The 21,902-nt window shown below is 34.3% G+C and overlaps 2 protein-coding genes across 8 annotated transcripts; one reads left to right on the forward strand and one right to left on the reverse strand.

The window, feature by feature from the left end:
- Positions 1-288: 288 nt before the first annotated feature.
- LOC121252990 (protein XRI1-like) lies at positions 289-17,800 on the forward strand. 7 transcript variants are annotated; one of them, XM_041152857.1, is made up of 13 exons: positions 289-518; positions 1,425-1,483; positions 1,575-1,694; positions 1,813-1,952; positions 2,447-2,510; positions 2,608-2,710; positions 2,789-2,829; positions 2,948-3,031; positions 3,534-3,686; positions 14,011-14,061; positions 14,979-15,169; positions 16,171-16,455; positions 17,190-17,423. In XM_041152857.1, exons 1-13 carry the CDS (start codon positions 499-501, stop codon positions 17,208-17,210), a joined length of 1,332 nt encoding a protein of 443 aa, XP_041008791.1. In that variant the 5' UTR covers positions 289-498; the 3' UTR covers positions 17,211-17,423. The 7 variants fall into 7 exon arrangements, 6 of the variants coding, with proteins under 6 accessions (XP_041008791.1, XP_041008792.1, XP_041008790.1 ...); XM_041152854.1 differs by having other exon boundaries at positions 290-518; positions 17,292-17,800; XM_041152855.1 differs by having other exon boundaries at positions 290-518; positions 1,428-1,483; positions 17,292-17,800.
- A 1,249-nt stretch (positions 17,801-19,049) lies between these two features.
- On the reverse strand, positions 19,050-21,523 carry LOC121252992 (E3 ubiquitin-protein ligase RNF8-like). The gene has a single exon (XM_041152861.1). It carries the CDS (start codon positions 20,546-20,548, stop codon positions 19,292-19,294), a length of 1,257 nt encoding a protein of 418 aa, XP_041008795.1. The 5' UTR covers positions 20,549-21,523; the 3' UTR covers positions 19,050-19,291.
- Positions 21,524-21,902: the final 379 nt, after the last annotated feature.

The raw sequence follows: 21,902 nt of genomic DNA on the forward strand, positions 1-21,902 counted from the left end.
TATTTGATATTAAAAATAGTAGGAGTAGGAAGTTTCGATTTAAAAAATGGAGGCTATGTTTTTTTTTTTTTTTTTTTTTTTTTTTTTTTTGTCCCCATAAAAAAAATTGCCACCCCAATTTTTAGCAAAATAATGCGAAACGGAACATTTTCCTAATTAAGAGTTTAAGACAAAAATGCAAGGGGATTGGATTAAATTAAAAAGGGAATTAAATCGCTCGAGTAACGGACTCGGGAGTGGGTCCCAATGGAGTAAAAGCGCTCACTGTAATGGTCGTGGTCATGGACCTTACCGCCCTTGTTTGCTGTTTCCTAGAGAGAGAGAGTGTGCACTTTTTCTCGCTTACCAAACAGCACACATCTCAAGCAGCAGACAGCGTAGCCTGAAATATAGCGAGAGCGTGGGTGTGTGAGCAAATCGATCTCTTGGTAACGGCTACTTGTGGTCGTACAGAGGTAGAAGGCTGTGAATTTTGTTTTGGTGGCTGCTGATACTGGAATGGATTACAACAATGAAAAGTAAATCTATCTTTTCCCATCCACTCCATCTGTTTTTGTGAAACATGTTTCTGGGTTTTTCATGGAAATGTGGATTCGGATGATATATTTTTCTTTTTCTTTGCCTCACTATTTTTTTTTCATTTGCATTTATGTTTTTTATTCAGGGTTCTTCACTTTTCTCAGTCTTTTATGAAATGGATTTGCCTGATTTCATTCTTTTTTTTTTTATTCCGTTTTTTTAGATTGTTTGGTTTATTTTTGAAGTTATAATGACAATGAGGATGTGGGCTCTGATAATATTTTCCCACTTTCTTCCTTTTGCTTTTTCTTTGCTAATCTGTCTGATAATACTCCCGGGTTATGATTCTCTTTCATGTAGCTCCCCATGGGTGTTTATATCCAGATTAAGTAAGTGTTTATATCCAGATTAAGAAAGCACCCCTTTTTTTCTTTATTTGATGCTCTTTTCAAAGTCTAGAAATTGACCCAATATTCCCATTCCACTTTTCTGTTTGCTTACCTGTTTCTTGCTAGTATTTGCAGTTACAGTATTATTCAGCCGAACGATTTTCCAATTTTGCCATTGTACTCTTCTGCTTCTGACTTGTTAGGTGTTGTTAACTATTGCAATCTCTTCAATCCCTAAATAGAAAAGGTTATCAATGTAGATATTACCAAATATTATTGTAGGTGATTTGGAGCCTGAGCTTCCACTCCTAAACTGTCTGTGTACTTGCGCAATAAAATGTGCAATTACTTATCAAAATTAAAATTTGGGTACTAGCTTCTCAACCCCATCGTGACTTTCTTCCACATTGGCACTGGATGAGCTGAAATTCTTGTGGTTGGAGATTTAATTTACTTAGCTTTAGAAATGTTTATTTATGAACATGGCCTTGTTTTCTTCTTTGCATGAAATGGTAGTAGTGAGTCATGGGACTGGCACAGAAAAGATTATTGTCTACAAAAGGATCCCAATTCCGGTAAGTTCTCATTCTGATTCTTCGTCAACTCACTGGTTTGTGCACTCGAATGAGGTGCGTGATGTCTGCTAGGATCATATTTTTTTAGCAGACATATCTGAATGCCTATGGAATGGAGTACCACAGAACAAAGAGGATCTTTCATACATATTCGATGAAACAACTCCTGTCAAGGCTTGTGGGGATTTGGCTTACCATGTTGCTCATAGTGGTACTTTTTTCCTTCCACCATCGTTTGTTCCCAATATTCTTTGATATAATTGTGATTACCCGTGCCTTCAGTGGATAGCGCCTTTTCTTCGCTTGATAACTTGAAAGTGTGTTTCTAGGGAATATGGACAAGGAACCAGAAGAATGTAGAGAGAGTTCTTTACAAGTAAAGAGGCGCCGGATGCTACAGTTCAACAGTCAAGCCACGGATCCTTCCCATTCAAGTGAAGAGAGGTCATCTGCATTCCTAAAATCAAATGTGAGTCCTGGGTAACTCTTTACTTGTTTTCTATGTATGGCGTGGAATAATCTTTTATTTTTGGATGTAAAATAATATTCATATTGACAATGGATGAAAATGATTGCTATTCATATATTCTATTCCAATACAATCCTTATGTTGTTGATTAGGAAAAGAATGTTATCCGGATAATGTAATATGCATCAATATGCACTTAATTTTTGGTACCTATGCACGTAGTTGGGAAAAGAATGTCATCAGATTTGTTAAACCAAGCTTAAACGTGCAACAATTGTTATTTATATTTGGTATATTGCCTAACTAGCCTCAATTCATTTTTCTCTCCTTTCTCTAGGAATTACACACTTTGGTAAATTTTGTGACCAAAGCATCTGTTGGTTCTAATGTGTTCGGTACCAGTATCATGGCAATCAAGTAAATGAACAGAACTTTATATTTGCTGTGGATGTTGTTCTGAATTGTCATCAACATTGTTCTGGTTCTATGTTTAGGAGAGGGAGGATTCACTCGAAGAGTTTTGCCCTGAATCATCATATTGGATTTCTGGGCCTTCAGGTTTGTATTATTTATCTTGGCCATATTCTTCACTAATATGATTTATGTAGCACAAGTTTTTCTTTTTAATTTTTAATTGAAATTCAATGTATCTCAGGAAATGCATCTGCCTTGACTAATGAGTGCCTGGATCAGTCATCTGAAGAGTGGCTTGCAGAATGCTTTAATGATACCGAGATGAATTTCAACACTGATGATGTGTATGCTTCTTTGGACTTCAATTTTTAGTGCAACAACTATTTTACATCAATCTGATTCCTTTATCATTTGAGACTCAGGGATTTATCTGGAGCACCTGATATTCAGTTCGACATTGCAGGTGCATGAGATTGTTTTGGCTTTATATATTGTTTACTATTTTTTCTTTGTTCTCTTCTTTCTATTTTTCCTGCATGCAGCATCATTTCTGATACAATTGAGTTAGTTTTATCTTGTAGAGTTGTGTGACTTTCCACCCAAGTATGAAGATAATGTGGTCCAACAGCATGTTACTCGAACTCCTCAAAAAATTGTTTTTAAAGGTTTCTCTCTGCACTTAATATACTATTCGTTGCTTGTGTTTGTTTGCTCAAAAGATCTATGAATCCTGTTATAACAGTTGTTACCATGAAATTGTGGCTTCCATTCATTGGAGGAAAAATTCTATTTGCAAGCCGGTGTGGAGAACACATCTTTCACACCGCTAATGTGGCATGATTTGATTTGTAAGAGAAATTTTAAATTTTAATATTGGAAAGCAAATCTTGCAGCATAAACATTGTGGGTGGTGTGTCTTCCACACCTGCTTGCAAGTAGAAGTACTCTTCACTGGAGTCATTTGGATATAGTCATGTACTCATTTGTCATGAGAGCCAAGGCATCAATTTTTTAAAAAAAAAAAAAATGTTATAATAGATTTTAAATATGTGTTCTCTGCAAAATTAATGATGCTGCTAGATTCTTATGCCTGGAAACAACTTACACATATACCATGAAATAAAGAAAATAAAAACTAACTGGTTCAGATCTGTTTTGCCCACATAGGTAGGAATTCTTTCATACGGACTCCAACTAAGTTGGCTGCTTCTGTTGCCTATCCATTTGCTTTCATTAAACCAAGTGGGGCCCACGGAGATGTAACTTTGAAAGAAATAAACCAGAGGATTCGCACACCACCTCCTTCAAAATCGAAGCAAGGTAATGAAGATCCTGTCATTTCTTACCCCACTTCGGCCTTCTCTGGGAAGCCTGTAGTTGGAAAAACAAAAATTCGCACTGAAGGAGGAAAAGGAAGCATCACAATTATGAGAACCAAAGGTTGAATGAGTAGATGACCGCTCTTTGGAACTCATCACTGTTTTGGCCCTTCTCTCCCCATTATTCCCTGGGGTTGTATTTTTTGTAATATTGGAAGGGTTCATAAGTATAGTAGTTGATACTTTGTTTTTTCATTGGACTAGTTCTTGTAATTCATAAATTATCTCATCAAAGTACTTATGTTTATAAGTTGTGTTGTAGGTGTCAAGTACCTGATACATGACTTTGAGCTTAAATTGTAATTAGAATCTTTATTTCTATTAGATCCTCCTGTTAATGCTTTAGAAAAGCCATGCTAATCTTTCACCGAATTTCTTATATTGCAGAAGCCTTGGATGCTGGAATGTTATATATAGGTTGTGTTTGATATTGAGTCGAAAGAATACATGTATCTCATTTGTTCTTCCACTATGGCCATTACCATCATCTGTATTGTTTATGAACCATTATTGTGTTAATTGGCTTCTTTGAGTTTGTTGCATTAAATTGTATCCAGTTTGTAATCAGTTTTAAATATGTCAATGCTACATTTTACTTTACCCACTGAGATTAACCAATTATATATGTTTATAAGTTTAGTTTTTGTTGGTTGAGGGATTGCGAGTTCTTTAAATGGATTTGTATCTTATTATTAATTCATGTTTGTCTTTCTAAATTTCAAAATGCTTCATGTCACCTTCTTTTGCCTCTAAAACAAAAATGTTTTTGTAAGGGTGGATAGTAAGTAAGATGTGTGATGTGGAACTATTTCATTCGCTTAATGCTACTCGCTATCTCTTTTACCATCTACTATCTCATGGCGCAATATTAAATGATTGTAAATTATTTGTTTTATTCTACTTGTAAGCCAATAATTTGATGTCGCATGAAGAGATGTTACGAGGATGATGATAAAAATGACTATAAATGAGTTTTTTTATTCATCATTCTTATACCACACACCTTCTAAGAGAAAGAAAATAAAAAAGGTAAAAAAAAAAATGCATGTGTGTGGTATAGGAAAGATGATGAGTATAATTTTTCTTTATCTAATTTTGACATTTGATCGTGATGTGACGTGAAGGAGGTATTCTGCGTGGATAAATAATTAACTTCCTTCATGATTAGTTTGTAAGGTCTATCTTAGAAATTAGGATAATATCAAAAGAGAAATTTTTGGGATCCCGAGCATTTCTACTGAGACCCCTTCTTCTTTTTTTTTTTTTTCTTTTTATTTCATGATTAAGTAAATATTTTTTAATGATATTATAAATTTCTTTTTAAATGTTTAAGGACAGAGAAAAAAATGTATGAAAAAAAGGCATTTTGCTTTAACGGGACATTTGTCGGGCTACACCTTCGGTAGGTATAGCACAACTCATATCAAAATAAGAGAAACAGTTTAGCCACAAATGGATTATATATAAGTAAATTCACAAACTGACATAGCTTGATGCAATACATCATATTGTAAAGTTACTTTTAGGGTAAAACAGATCTAACGCATCACGTGAAACCATGTCAATTTGTAAATTTACTTTTATAATGAGGTGGACCATTTTCTGAAATGAAAGCACATAAGAAATTAATTAGTAATGCCCATCCATCCCTAACTGATAATTATTTGGAGGAAACATTTCAAATTTAATTGTGAGAATTTCTTTAATTCATGGCAAGAATTGTAAATGATTGCTTATATCAGTGCCAATATGTAAACTTAACTTACGATTTTATTGTGTTACTCTCACATGTTTCTCTAGAGTTTGGCTTGCATCCAATAAAAAATAATTAGATATAAGTTTATTTACCTTTTGACTTATCAAAAAAAAAAAAAAAAAAATAGAGATATAACTTACACCCTTGAAAATGAAATGACGGAGGTCTCGTTTGGTTATGCAATTCAGATGAGATATTTTGAATAATAGTGAGATTTTTAAGTTAAGATGAGATGAAATATTTTGAATAGTAGTGAGATTTTTGAATTAAGATGATATGTGATAGTTTGTAAAAAAGTGTGTTTGGATAGTGAGATTAGATAGTTTTTACTTTTTGTGATTTGATAAAGGAGTGGGTCCCACCAATGATTGAAAATCATTTAATAATTATTGGGTAATAGTCATGAATATATTAGTTGTAGATGTAAAATTTTGGCTAGAACTAGGTGACTAAATTGATAAGTTTGGATAAGATTATTTGACTAAAATGATAAAATTTATCCTATCATTAAGTTGGTAATTTTGGATGAATGTAAATTATTTATTGACTTTATCTATAACAATATTAAGTTATTCTAAGAGGTATTAGAGATTGTTTAGATAAGTCATAAGTGAAAAAATTGAGTCCCAATGAATTTGCACTTATCTAGAAAAGAGGTTGACCTAAAATCTATTACTGCAATGAAGAGTTATCACACAATGTCAGTATTCCGTCAGGAGACGACTTCGCGACCTTCAGTAGAGTCCTATTAAAACTAAAACTGCTTTCAGATAGTTTATTTAAATGATCCTACTGGTTAGGATCTGTAGAGATTCAGATCTAGATATTTTTTAGAGCACTTTACAGTGCATATTTTGGTGAGAAAATTCCTTAGAGAATTTTCATATTGTTTCTCTCAAAGAATGTGATTGTGCTCTATGTTGAAGAATTGATTGATCGAGTTTCAGTCACTGGAGTTTCAGAAGAAAAGCCAATGTTTAAAGATCATCAGAGGTTCTAGCTGCTACTACTATAGAAGAAAAATAGGTTATTTATCTGGTCAAGTAAGAGTGTAAATTAATAAAGGTTTTCTAATTGAATTTTACTTATAATTGATTTTTAAATAATAAAATTGATTTTTCTGGGTTTGGCTGCCTCGTAGGGTTTTATCTTTAAAGAATTCTTTAAAGGGTTTCCATTCGATACCAATCTTGATGTTATACAATTTATTTACTTTATGTTATTGCTTAATTATTAAATAATTGCATAATTGACAATTAACTAATTTGTTGATGAATTGATAGATATTTTATCTGCATTATGATACATGGGTACTTAAGTAATTTCAATAATAAAAAGTAATATTTATTATTGATTAAAAAATCTATAAACAAATTTAAATCCCAAATTTTATTTTTTTGTTGTTGGCCGAAATTACTCTATATTTCCAAAAATTAAAATATCTTTGTTAAAAGATATTATTCTAATTAAGACCTATTTATTTTTCTCTATATAGGAAATTCGAATTTTTATATTCTAATTTATAATTAGAATAATTTTGATTATTGTAATAAATAATTATATGTATTAAAAGTGTGATAGATATTTTTTCTCAATTTGGCCGGAGGAAGGGGCGTGAACAAAGAGGAAGACAATTCGAAATAGGATGAGAAAAAAAGAACTGCGCACTGAAGAAGACAATGTTTTTTACTGTTGAATGTCTTTTTTATTGTTTTATGTCAGAAAGTAATTGTAGTGGTTGAAAAATTAGAAATGCGATAATACTTTGTATTCTGCTGTTTGGATTGGCAGATGAAGCACGCTGTACAGCTCAGATGAGATAATTTGCATCTCATATGGGCATCCAAACCGGCCCGAAATCTCTGTGCCTCATGAAGGCTAAGAACTTAAAAGCCGATTTTGGTTAGAAAATGGATCCAAGTTACAATTCTTTTGTATAATTTTTTACTAGTAATACTACATATAGTTATAATCGTGAAGTGTGTAAGTATTACATAATTTTTTTGAAAAAGAGTGGAGTTCACTATTAAAAAATTAATTTTTTTCCATGTGAGTCCCTATTTACTCACTTTTTTACGAAAAGATTGCACAGTACTTACATACTCTATGACTGTAAATATTATTTCTCATTTCTTTCAACTATATTTTCATTGGAGGACTTTTATGTAAAATACAAAACTATCTTACATTTAAAATAGCGTCGTTTAAATTTGTAAAATGAGCATTTTTAGAATAATGCTAGACACAAATTTGGAATGTGCGCATCTTGTACAATCCCTTAAAAAAAAATAGATTTATCATAAAAATAAAATAAAATTTTGATGTGAATCGTATTTTTTTCCAATAAACTTGCACGAGTTTATATTATAGCATTCTTATTGGATTAACTAAAAGTTAAATCCAATGAGTATTTAGCTATTAGAAAGTAAAATATGCTCACATTGGATTAGTCAAATTTCAAATATTTGAAATTTAATTACAGTAACTTTTAAAAATTTTTTCAAATTTGAAGATTACTGTACATACATCAAATACATATTTTATTAATTATTTCTCTCTCACTTTCTTTCTATCACATATTTTATCACAATTAATATATTAATTTAAGTTAATGATATATTAATTTAATAAGAATATAATTATTAATTAATATATAATAGGTAGAATAGTAAAATATAATAAAATAAAATAAATTAATAATTAAAAAAATTAAATATTTTTGAAATTATTAGTTATTCACTACTATATAATGAATAAATATATAATTTAATGTGAGGATTTGATATGAATAATTAAAATTAAATTTATCTTATATTATTTTATTATTATATAATAGAAAAGTAGCTATTTTAATATAAAAATTTATATAAATAAAATAATTAAAAATCAAATTTTTTCATATTTTTAAAAAAATCTATTAACTTTGACTAATCCAATTAGAAAAATCTGAAACGCAAACTATGAAATTGGTAATAGTCAAAACAATGTTTACTGGACCCATCATTTATATCTGCGGCTTTCACACATCCTCCTAACCACCAACTACCAAAATTGTGCCAGTTGGGTCATGTCAGCTTCTTATTTGCTCGACTAAAAGGATATGTAGGCCCGTAGGGTATAGTTTTGGAAATGCCAAGTTCTTTCGAAAGAATTTCATTTTATCCCATTATATTATTATAATTTTTTTAAATTTTTATATAAAATATAATAAATAATTCAATTTTTTTAAATCTTAAAAAATAATATTTAAATAATATTTTATTCAACTTTTAACTTTCATATAAAACTATCTCATCTATTTCACTATCTAAACCGTAAATCAATTGCGATAGTCAAAGAATTTGTACACTATCATTTAAGATTTAGCCATCTGAAAAATTACATGGGATCATTTTACTTTTTTTATGTATTATAATAACGGCTTGATTTGCTTTCAAGATTAAAATTTAAAATTTTAAAAATTTTGAAAACATTCCATCTCATTATTATAATTTTTTTAATTTTTTACACAAAATAAAATAAATAATTTAACCTTTTTAAATTCTAAAATAAAAATAATATTAAAAAATATATTCTAACAATATTTTATTCAAATTTTTAACTTTAATCTCAACTCATTTCATGTCATAACTGAAAACAAACGAGGCGCCGATCACAAACCTTTTTTTTTAGAAACACTACTTTGCTCTCCCATTTGTACCACTCCATTTGACCGCTTGGCAAATTTTTTTTTTTACTTAATGATTAAAAAAGTGATTTTAAGTATATTGATATATTTTTTTTATTTTTTAAAAATATTTAAATGTATTAAAAAAATGTGAAAAAAAAAAAATTTACACTGGACGGTACGCTCAGAGGTCAACATGGGCGGCATAGTAGCCGCACCCTTTTTTTTTCTAATAGTGTAAAGACATTAGATACTGTATAACAAGATTCATTGTATTTGCAAACTAGTATGGTGGACATACTTTTTAATACACCGCTTACATAATAGGACCTTATTTATAAAAGATATTTAAATTCTTAACTCTATTGTATGACATTTCAGTTGTATAAATTATGAAGGGCAGAGTAATTATTAGATTCATCTTAAATACTGATATATAATGCTTCCATCATATTATAAAATGTCACATCGATAAAAATCATGAAAAACGAGTCGGGGATAAAAGTTCCGATGGCCATAAGGCATAAACATGATATGTGTAAACTTTAGTGAAATGCTAAATACTTTGGTGGTTTGTTTTGTTCCTCATCTTTCAAAGGTTGGTGAAGCCAATTTCTAGAATACAAAGGTTACATCCTCCCTCAACTATTTTAACGTTTGAATACAGAAATTGTTGATGTTGTGTTTTACAACCTGAGCAGTACGGCGATGCCCAAGCTCCACGTCGCTTACAACTAAGAGAGAGAAGAAGCTCCGATAACTTTCGGGATCACTCTGATGCCTAAGTCAGTGGATAATTCTATAGAGGAAGTTCAAAAATATAGAATGATAGTAAAGGTTACCAGATAGAGAGTGAGAACGGCTCCTATAGAAGGGATCCCCCTATTTATACTTGATTTGAGTTCTGCTGTTTGAGGGAGATCATGGTCTGTTCGGTGTTAGACTTGCCACCACTAATTTTCTTGTCGCCCAGTGTGTTAGTCTGCAGCCTAGAGGGAGATCGTGTCGTGTCAGTCGTGCTAAGTTTGTCCTGCAGCCACTTCCCTGCCATGATAGTGTGTCATATCGCGGGTGAGCCGTTCGTAGTACGTGGGGTGTGCCGTTGCGCGTTGGGTCTTCTGACATAGACATTGATCGTGGCGTGCCTTGGGTCTGTCGAATCTGTGATCGGGCACGTACTGCCGTCCACATGTAATTGGGTGTCCTGTCAGATGCTTTGTGATAGGGCTCAGCAACTTGCCGAGTCCCGAGACGTTCTCCTTGGCACCTCTGAGCTTGGTGTCGACAGGCAACCCTAGGTTGGTTCGTGCTTGTTACTCGATCCGTGGGCCTGAGGTTTCATAACTTGGCTTTCTTGGGTTTAGGCCCTTCTGGGATAGGCTTCTCTCACAGAAACCATCTCAACTCATCTTATCTTATCATTATAATTTTTTAAAATTTCTACACAAAATAAAATAAACAATCCAATTTTTTCAAATCTCAAAATAATAATAATATTAAAAAAATAATATTCTAACAATATTTTATTTAATTTATCTAAAACCATTTAATCTTATCTCATTTCACTATCTAAAAAAACATTGAAAGTACTAATCATGCTTCTTTGGTGAGTTACATGTCTTTAATGGTGGTTTTATGGATGTGAGTGCGAATTTGCGAGAAGTTAGGAACTCCTACACGAGAACTGCATTTCGTAGGTTTCGATCAAATTTTCTACATAGACATAAATACAATACATAGATTTTGCTGTATTTAATATTGTTCATAAAATATATTTAATATAATAAGATTAATTATTCTATTATCAAATCAGTGTAAAGAAAATCATCCACATTATTTAAACAGTATTTTTAATTTATAAGATTCAAATCTTAAAATTTATATTCTAAATTAAATTACGTCACTAACCAGTATGCGAAGGGAATTACGTATTGCACAGTATGTGGAGGGATTTACGTACTGCACAAATCTAGCTCTTTTTTTTTTTTTTTTTGTTGAAATAGCACGTATCTAGCTTTAAACTATAAAAATATATGTATAAAAAATTATTATAAATTTGAATGCAAAATTAAAATATTTCGCTTATAACGTATTAGTATTGTTTTATTATAAATTAAATTTAACATTTAACGTAAATTTATAAATTAATTTTTAAAATATTATTTTAGAAATAATAACACTTCTCACGGAGAAAACAACGAGCGAGCTAAAGGACAAAACACCCGGTCGGTTCATGCCACCCAACACTTTCTCGCTTTCCCACATCACAATCCCAACGGTTTCTAACTGTTCATAGTCCCCCAATTGCTTTGGAAAAGCTATAGATATTTTCCGACCCTCTCTCTGTTTCTTTGTTTCTGTCTCTGTGTTCCAATGGAGATTTATCACTGGTAATGACTTTCTCGAGGCATTGTGGTGTTCTCGCGCTCCTTGCGATTTCATGGTTCATTTTTAATGCCGTCGCCGCCGGGATAAATATTCCGTCGACTCTGGACGGCCCGTTCGAGCCCGTGACTGTGCCGTTCGATGCTAATCTGCGTGGCGTCGCGGTGGATTTGCCGGACTCTGATCCCAGGGTTCAGCGCCGCGTCAAAGGGTTCGAGCCAGAGCAGATTTCCGTCTCCCTCTCCGCCCATTACGACTCCGTCTGGATCTCCTGGATCACAGGTTCCCTCCCCTTCTTTTGAATTTCCAACTTTTACTGTCTTTTTCTTTTCTTTTTCATAGCTCCACTTGTCTTTTTACTCTTAAAATTTAACATACTTTGCAATTTTTCTTTCTTCCATTCTTTCAAAAGTTGTGTTTTTTCTTTCACAAGTTTAGTTAATAGCGTTATAGGTGACCATAACATACTTACCTAATTTTCTGTATATATTTGCAATTTTCATTTGATCTTTTTTTCCCCTTGTTTCGGCTCATCCTTTGTTGGATGAATAAGAAACAACAGAGGGAAAAGTCAACACTAGCTATTGACATGTCCTGTTTTTCGTCATAATCTTCCTCTTTATTGAGGAAATCGAATCAATACTTAAGTTGTGTGTAGTTATTTATTTTTCTTTGGAAATCATCTTTTTAGTCATTGGTGGTTGAGTATGTAATATAGCTGTTTAGTTTCTATGATTATAGAAAGGGATTTGTTTCCAGTTTAATTGTCACATGAAGAACTGTTTCATTGTTTGGAATTTTTATACTGAATTTCAGTGGGTGCGTCATTTTTAAAATCTTCTTATTCAGTCGCTTAATTAAGTGAATTCATATGGGACTTTGCAGGTGAATCACAAATTGGTTATGACATAAAGCCATTAGACCCTAAAACTGTCTCGAGTATTGTTCGCTTTGGAAAGATAAGATATCCACTGACACATGAAGCCACAGGATATTCTCTTGTTTACAATCAGCTTTATCCTTTTGAAGGTCTCCAAAATTACACCTCCGGAATCATCCATCATGTTCGTCTTACAGGTTTTGTATTTGTCTTACTTAATAACTTGGGACTATTTTTCTGAAAATTCTGTTTATTTGAAGAAACATACAGTGGTGCTTAATTTCGATTAAGTTTTTTTTTTCCTGCTGTCAAGTAGCTCCAAGACATGTTGGGTCACATATTTTGTTTTCATATTTTAAGCTTTGCTATCTTTCTTTGAGTAAATAAGTTTTTTTTTTTTTTTTTTTTTTTTTTAAGAGGCTGTTTGTTCCAGTCTGTTTTTGCTATAGGGCCTGCAACAATTTGAAGGAAAAACTCTAGATCATTGGTTTAATTTCTTGGCGATGTTTAATATGAAGTTTTTGCATAAATTTTGAGAAAAACAGATGACGTTCACCATGTTGGACACAATGTGTATATATTGAAATAATGATAGGAGAGTTTTTTATCTATGAATTCTGTCCGTTTCGTCTGTCCCTTGGTGACTCATTTGTTGTCAGTGAATTAGTGGTCACGATTAATGCTCCAAAGAAGTTTTTACATCTTGTAGTGTATTGCCTCAATGTGTTTATGGTGCATTCATTTTCCTAACCCTGCTAAATGACTGGATGCTTAAGTTTATTGCTTGGAAAATGAGTTACAAAAATGGATCACTTGAAAAGATCTACGCATCTTTTCCAGGCCTGTTAGCTTTTGCTGAAGGGCAATCTAACAGAGCCTGAAACAACCAATGGAAATGTTACTTGTTGAGTTTTTAATATGTTCACAGCTTATGTCAATGTATCCATGCAGGGTTGAAACCGAGCACATTATACTTCTATCGATGTGGAGACCCATCTATACCAGCCATGAGTAAATTCCACTCCTTCAAGACTATGCCAATTTCTGGTCCAAGAATTTATCCGGACAGAATAGCAGTAGTGGGAGATCTTGGTCTTACGTATAATACAACTACCACCATCAGTCACTTGATTAGTAATAAACCTGATCTTGTTCTATTGGTTGGTGATGTTACTTATGCAAATCTCTATCTCACAAATGGGACCAGCTCTGACTGTTATTCTTGCTCATTTCCACAAACTCCCATTCATGAAACTTATCAGCCTCGTTGGGATTACTGGGGAAGGTGAAATCTCCAATATATTTTTTTCCCTTACTCTTTTTTCTTGAAGTATGCAAATTGGATATTATAATTTTTTTCTTGTATAAACTTTGGTGCTTATGTCTCAGTCACTGAACATTTTTTTATAGGTTCATGCAGAATTTGGTGTCTAAAGTTCCAATAATGGTGGTAGAAGGAAACCATGAAATAGAAGCACAAGCTGGAAACCAGACATTTGCTGCTTATAGCTCTCGATTTGCATTCCCATCCGATGAAAGTGGGTCTTCATCCACATTCTATTACTCCTTTAATGCAGGTGGAATACATTTCATCATGCTTGGGGCCTATATTGCATACAATAAATCAGGTAATATATCTTTTTTTTTTCATTTTCTTTCTTTTCCAGGCTACCTTGAGGTCTTGGATGGATTTGGATGTCCATCCATGATGTAAAGGTAAAGATGGGTCTGAAAAAAACTGATGAACAGGGAAGAAAATATGGAGGGAAACAAGAGCTTTTGAAAGGATATTGATCAAGAGTTTTTTCATTTAGTGGGTTTGTAATAAAACATGGAAATAATCAGATTATTATATGTTTGATAAGTTTTAAAAAGATTTCGATAAGTGGAAAAGAATCAGTTTATTGCTAGTAGCAAGGGAATGTACAACGTATATTTTAGAATCTAGTTATTTTGAACTGAAACCAGTGGTGTTAAAATCATCTTCATTTACCTATGTGACAATTATATTTTAAAATGGAGACATGTTTCCCTGGTTTCTAGATCTTTGTGATGGTTCTAATGGCTTGATTGATTCGGGTTTCTCTCTATTCTTGGTATAAATCAGTGTCACTGTAAGTGGCACCGGGGGCCGGGGGGGGGGGGGGGGGGTGGGGTGTAAATGTGAGGGGGAGAGTGTACTTCTAAATGTGCTTTGTAGAATAGAATGGAATGACTTTTTTTTTCCATAGTACGTAAAAATGCCCTTCTTATGTACCCAAAACAAGAAGGATGTGTGAATGGGTATTTTATGGGCCAGACATGCTTCTTCCATTGTTAAGTCATTCCTGTTTTAGGATGTCAGTGCAGCAGGCATCTGCTCGCATGATTACATGTTACATGAGCACATTAAGACATTAAGAAACCTCAGGAGGCTATTGCAGTTTGGCTATGAATAAATATAATCAACGTGTCACGTGGTTTTGAATTACTTGCATGATTGCATGATTGTTGTCATCTTTTCAATTTGAGCATCTAATTATTAATAAGGCTGGTGTATTGACAGCGGATCAATACAAGTGGCTAGAGAGAGACTTGGCAAATGTTGATAGATCAATAACTCCATGGCTAGTAGCTGCTTGGCACCCACCTTGGTACAGTTCCTACAAAGCTCATTATAGGGAGGTAGAGTGCATGAGGGTGGCGATGGAAGAGTTACTTTACTCTTATGGTGTTGACATTGTCTTTAATGGACATGTAAGTGATAACGAGTATTCTTCTCATTTCCCTCTTTACTGTTGTTACAAACAAACATTTTGTTTAGCCATGTACTTCATTCCGCTATACATATATTCTTTTGACTTTAAATATTTCCTATTGTCAAACTTTGGCTCAAGAACTTCCATGTTTTCAACTTAGATGTGTGCTCAATGACAGTGCATTCCTTACACTTTTGGTTTGCGTGCTTGATATTATATCAAGGTTTTCTGATGCTCAAGTGTTCGTAAACTTTTAATCCCAACCGTTCCTTAAGATAGCCGTTCCCATTGTATACTCCAGTATACTTAGGTTGAGCCCCTAACGGTTTAAAAAATATATGGTAATAAAAAATATTCGAACTTATAAAATTTTATGGCATGATTAAGCTGCTTGGTAGCTTCTCCTTTTTCTCTCTCCTTTGAGAAGACTAGGTGGCAACTTGCTAATTGCAGTAATATGAAAGACAGTCCCTATTTGCCTCATTTGGTGTATTTGGAATGAGAGAAAAAAATAGAACCGTCAAGGACTGTGAGTGGACAATGGAGGAGCTCAAGAACTTCTTTATCAACACTCTTTCATTTACAGTACAAAAAAAAAAGTTCATCTCATTTGGACTTTATCTACAGACTTTAATGGACTCAACTTGCATGAATTTCTCTCTTTCACCTTCTAGATAGGTGTTGTCTCTCTTGTATGCTCCATGCCTACTTGAGTTAACCTTTTGTGCTTATCAAGAAATATTTATTACTTATAAAAAGAATTAAGCTACCTGGGAGCTAGACAAGCTAATGTCAATCTGAAATCTAGCTAAAATTTTAAGGCTAGAAATGAGCTCGAGCTTATATAATTTTTAACAATCTAAGGCTGAATAAGCCAGAACTTAGCTTTGCACAGCTCAGCTCATTACAAACCTAGTAATAAATTTATGGCATCATTTGTATTTGAAGATTTATTGTCTTTATTGTCGTGAAAGTTATTTATGTAAAAATGATCACCAGGTTCATGCTTATGAGAGGTCAAATCGAGTTTATAACTACAGTTTAGATCCATGTGGTCCTGTTTATATCACAGTTGGAGATGGGGGTAATCGAGAAAAGATGGCAATCAAATATGCTGATGATCCTGGCAACTGTCTGGATCCATTGACTACTCCAGATCAATACATGGGTGGATTTTGTGCTACAAATTTCACATCTGGCCCAGCAGCGGGTAAGTTCTGTTGGGACCGGCAACCCGAATACAGTGCATTAAGAGAAAGTAGCTTTGGCCATGGTATTCTAGAGGTAGTGTTTCTCTCCTTATTAGCAAGCTTCACAACCATCAAATGTTTGGAACCTGAACTTCTATAACAGAATGTACCATCACAGAACCCATTCTGTCTGGTATCTACATTGGAAGTTTGATAAGTGACTGCTTTACACAAAAGATAATATCGATTTAAGATGTCAAATTCTTAGGATAAGATTTCATTACTAATAATTCTTTATGGCACATCTGACATATGCACCTCTAATGTTTGAACAATTATTAGTAACATCTAAGATAGAGAATAGTGATTTATCTAATATCCATTCCTTAGAAGTAGTTTTATGTTAGAATTTTGCATTGAAGGAACAAAACTAAGAGTTGATTAACCCTTAGGGGTTGGCTCAAGTGGTAAAGGCCTTGGGTTTGGGGGTATGCTCCTCCCAGGTCTAAGGTTCAAATCTCCTTGGATGCAAACAATCTCTAGGGACCATCGGACTGGGGGATTTTTCTCTTGAATTACCCGAGGTGCACTTGCGGGAAACTCCCTGTTAAGGGCCTGTGCACTCCCGGGATTAGTCGGGACGCTGTTCCTGGGCATCCGGTGCCAATAAAAAAAAAAGAAAAAAAAAACTAATAGTTGATAAAGTAATAAAAATATCAAGTTTTAAGACTTAGGACTAATTATTGCTCACATTTTTAATTGGTCTATTTTAGCTAGAAGAGTATCTGTTCCAAAATTGTTTATCTATTCTGAGTCACACTTTCTCAGTTTGACTTTGGGTGCATATGAGCTCCAACGAACAGACCTCAAAGTCACCTCCAAGAAGTGTACAATCTGATCTGACCACAGGTTTGTATACTCGAGTTGCAGGTGAAGAATGAAACCTGGGCCTTGTGGACATGGTACCGAAATCAGGATTCTTACAGTCAAGTTGGGGATCAAATCTACATAGTAAGGCAACCTGATTTGTGCCCTGTTGATCAGCAGATAAATACCAGTTGGTTCGCACTTCGCAGCCGGTTAAGTACATTGCTTGAAAACTCACTCCGGCGATGAGAACAGTGCAACTGGCTTCTGATGTTGCAGCCCTTTGTATAGATTATGAATGAGTGAAGAAAATTATGGATATACAGATGGATAAAAAGTATAGGACGGGGTGGCATCTTGTCATTGTTGATAGGTTTCTTCCCCTTATACAAGTAAAAATTACACTTGAAAGATGCTTATTACTGGGCATAGCTGTACTTAAATGCTTATGTCATCGTTGTCTACTTATCTTTTAAGTAAGCCAATATATACGTGTGCAAATGGTCAATGTACTTACATAGGAGAAAAAGGGGAAGTGGAATGTTGAGGGATTAAGGTTGATTTCTCTGCAATTTTCTGTTTCTCTCCTTTGTTATCATTCTGAAGGCAAGACACGGCTAGGAATTCAATTAATCATGCTCAGCTAGGGGTATTAGACTATTGGTCCAGATTAGAAAAACTGACCGGACCGGTTTGAACTGATAGTCTTATTGGTCAAACTTTGGATGTGATTTTTTTGGACAGGATGGAATCAAGACTGGCCAAATGTGTGTGTATATATATATATTTAATTATTATATATATATATAATATCATTTTATATAATAGTTGTATAAATTAATTATATAATTTTCATCCAATAGATCACCATTGACCATATATATAATTAAATTATTTAATATTCATTAACTATATATAATATGTTAAAAAAATTACTTAATTTTAATTTTACTAATTTAATTAATTTTTTGTATTGATTTTTTTTTTTTGTAAAAAAATAGAAAAAAAATTTATGAATCGAATCAGATGAATCAACCGATCAGATCAATAGCTAACTGTCTTTATTAACAAAAATGATAAGACTAAATTTTTTTATTCGTGACTTCTCTAGAACCGGACCGGATTGGACGGCCCCTGTGCTCGGCTATAGCAGATTCACAAATTCTTCCCATGTTTCACAAATTGCATATGGCTTTGCTTTTGCAGCCTTTTGTTTTTCTTTGCTCCATTTGGTTTGTTTCTTATTTCTGATTTAGATGGTGAGATGAGATGAAATAATTTTATATGAGTTGAATAAAATATTATTAAAATATTATTTTTTAATATAATTATTATTTTAAAATTAAAAAAAAATAAATTATTTGTTATATTTTATATAAAAATTTTAAAAAATTATAATTATAAGATTAGATAGATAACGGCCTTATTCTTTCTGTTTCGGTCTGTCACGATGGATAAAGCACTTCTTTCCATCGGAAATAGTGAAAGTGGTGTCAGCTCCCCCTTTATAAGAGGAAGGCCTCTATAATGAAAAAGACCCAAATTGCCAAAATGCCATTATTCAAAAACAAAAACATATTAAAAAAGAGTAAAAAGAAAAAAAAATCCAAATTCATCGTATCAAATTATATTAATTTATAAATTTTTTTTAGACTAAATATTTCATTCACTATCCTTTTGTAATCGGACCAATAAAAATACAAATAAATTCCAACAATATCATAATTATATTACTGAATGAATCATTGGCCCTAGAAAAATCGTGAAAAACATTTGAAAAAAGAAGAAAAAAAAACTCTAAGAGAACAATAATAATAATAATAATAATAATAATATACACTCTTGAATTAACTAAAGATAATAATAACAAACATAGAAACTGGAGGAAGCCAGTGGCCACTAAATTTCAAACCACAAATCAACAACAAAGAACCTCGCAATTTCCCACTTCACTTGCGGACCAATCAAAATGTGACGACTCATTTCTAATCCGACCAAAAAATATATTTCTCAAATTGTGGATTATGATTATTAAAAAATAAATAAAAAGATAAAAAATGGGACTAGAAAATGTCAAGAATTTCCGTGATGAAGCGGTTGCAGAGAGGGCAGTTACCCCTACCCACCATAAGCTCCCTTGAACACAGCCTGCAAAATGTGTGTCCGCAAGGTATAAAAGCCGCACCTTTATGCCTTACCATGCACACGCAACATTTATGCTCTACTCCTCCTTCCCCCGACTCCGACTCCTCTTCCTCCACCTCCACTTCCTCCTCCTCCTCTTCCTCCTCCGGCTCCTCCTCTTCTTCCTCGTCCGCCATGTTATAGTCCATCAAGTCCATCAGTGACATCCTCACCTGGGGCTCCGCCGCCGGTGAACCCAACGATTCAGTCTCCGGCTGTGTTCTCTCGGCTGCTGCCGCCGCTTCCGCCGCTTCCTGCGCTGCCACCGCTTCTCTGGCCGACAGAGCTCTCTCCTCTGCCAATACCACTGCGAGGCGGCGCGTTGGAGCCTGCTGCAAGGTTTCGTCAGTATCATCATTGCCTTCTTCGTCTCCGTCTACTGTGGCTGCAACATCGGCGACGTCGCTGTTGTACATCGAGTTCTGGCGCAGATTCACAAGGTGGCGCGTCGAATTATGGCGCGACATCTGACGTCCGAAACTCTGAAGCTGCGAAAGAGGAGGTGCGTCGGAAGAGTCTGGGTCGCCGGGATGAGTTGACTCCGACTGGTGTAAGCGAGTAGAGCACAGGCGAGAGATCTGCGGCCTGATACCCGGAGCCGACGATGAGGAGGAGTGGTCTCGGTCCGCATCGGAATAAGTAGAACTGTCATCCGACTGAGTCGACTCGGCCGAGTGCGGGTAACGGACCGAGTTGATTCTAGAAAACGAAATCTGCCGTGACGACCGACTATTGCCAATCGCGTTAGCATTCCGGATAGGAATATCCGAGGCCGGGATACGAATAGAAGAGGTCCAGTTGGCCCCGGCACGCTTGAGAGAGAGCTTGTGTTTGAAGTTTTTCCAATACTTCTTGTCCCTGTTGGGGTGGTCACCAAGGAGGCCCTCGAAAGACGACCTGGCGTTCGGGTCCTCCTCTCGGATCACGTCCATGAGGGTCAGGTTACTGAGCTGAGGCTGTATCCCCGGGGCGCTTTGAGATCGAGCTAGGGGAGCTGGGGAAGCCAGCGCGGCTTGCTTCTCCATCGTGCCCAATACATCGTTCAGAGTCAAACCGGCCGGCACCTCCCGTACGCCGCCGTCCACCGCCGACATCTGATCCCACAGCGTAAGCCTTCGCCTTCCTCCTCCTTCCATAATAACAGAAATCACAGAGAGAAAAAAAACTCAACGAATGTGAGAAATACTAATCATAATAATATTATTAGAAATCGGTCAGCTTGGTGGAATCCCGAGAAAACGAGGACTTTATCGGGAAAAACTAGAATATGGGAACCTTCGGATTTGTTTTGGGGACAATGCCAAACGAAAGTAATTGACCAGAGAAGAACAAATGAGAACAAAATTAAAACGACTGCCCCCTCTCCTCCTCCGGGAAGGAAATGCACATTCTCTGTGAAGGAATCCGAGGATCCGACTGAATTTTCTTCTTCTTTCTTACTTTGTCAAGAGTATCAAAAGCAGTCGGGAGAGAATCACAGAGAAAGAGAGAGAGATTGAGAGAATTAAGGCATTGGATGCCTTTAGGTTCAGTGATGGCTGTTTTTTGAAAGCACACTGCAAAGAGAGGACCAGATCTGATGTTTGGCGCAGTCTTCAATTATTATACATTCTATTAACTCCAAAAAATAAAAGAAAAAATACAATAATCAAATGGGCATAGAGGTTGACATCACAATGAAAGACAAGAACCACTATTTTTGCAGACAAGACAATCATGGAAGGGAAAAAAAACAAACAAACAAACAAATTAAAGAAAATGGAGAGGAAAATAATAACGGATAAGAAACTCAAATACTCACCAAAATGTAAACCATAAATGTGTTAGTGTTTCGGAGATTTTCTCTTCTTATATTACATAGAATTTCCTCTCTCTCTCTCAAATCTTCCTCCTTTTTTATATATTTATTTATTATTCTTCTGTATTTATGATGTTCTTTGTCTTTTGCGTTAGGAGGGGAATAGAATTAGAAAGACGCGAGAATCCAGAGAAAAATAATCAGAGGAACGAGTCTAATGGTTAAAAAATATGTGGACCCTACTTCCCTTTGTTTGCGGCACGAACACTTTGATTTCAGAGACTCTCCTTAAATACCCAGTGAAAAAATAGAAAAAAATAAAAACAAAAAAACCTTTCAATTACAAATACCCATATTAACGTCTCTTTTAATTTTGGAGAATAAACACATTAAATAAACTGAAATAGCATTTTATTATACAGTTATATGAGTTGATTTTTTTAGATATTATCAAATATTTAATGAGTAGTACTATATAGCATTACTTGTAGTAGTGTATACAATGCACACATTACAATCTATTAACTTCTTCTTTCCAAATAGATGACTGGGATGATGCCATATAAAGTGTGCAAAATGACTGCTCCCAAACGGTAGCTTCTCCCAAGATTATTTCTATCCAAAAAACCGATAGTTCATCTTATTATTTACACATTTTTCCTTGCCACTTAAAAATAAATTAAGGTAATAAG

The sequence above is a fragment of the Juglans microcarpa x Juglans regia genome, chromosome 2S (assembly GCF_004785595.1).
Source record: "Juglans microcarpa x Juglans regia isolate MS1-56 chromosome 2S, Jm3101_v1.0, whole genome shotgun sequence".
In the NCBI taxonomy this organism is placed as follows: Eukaryota; Viridiplantae; Streptophyta; class Magnoliopsida; order Fagales; family Juglandaceae; genus Juglans; species Juglans microcarpa x Juglans regia.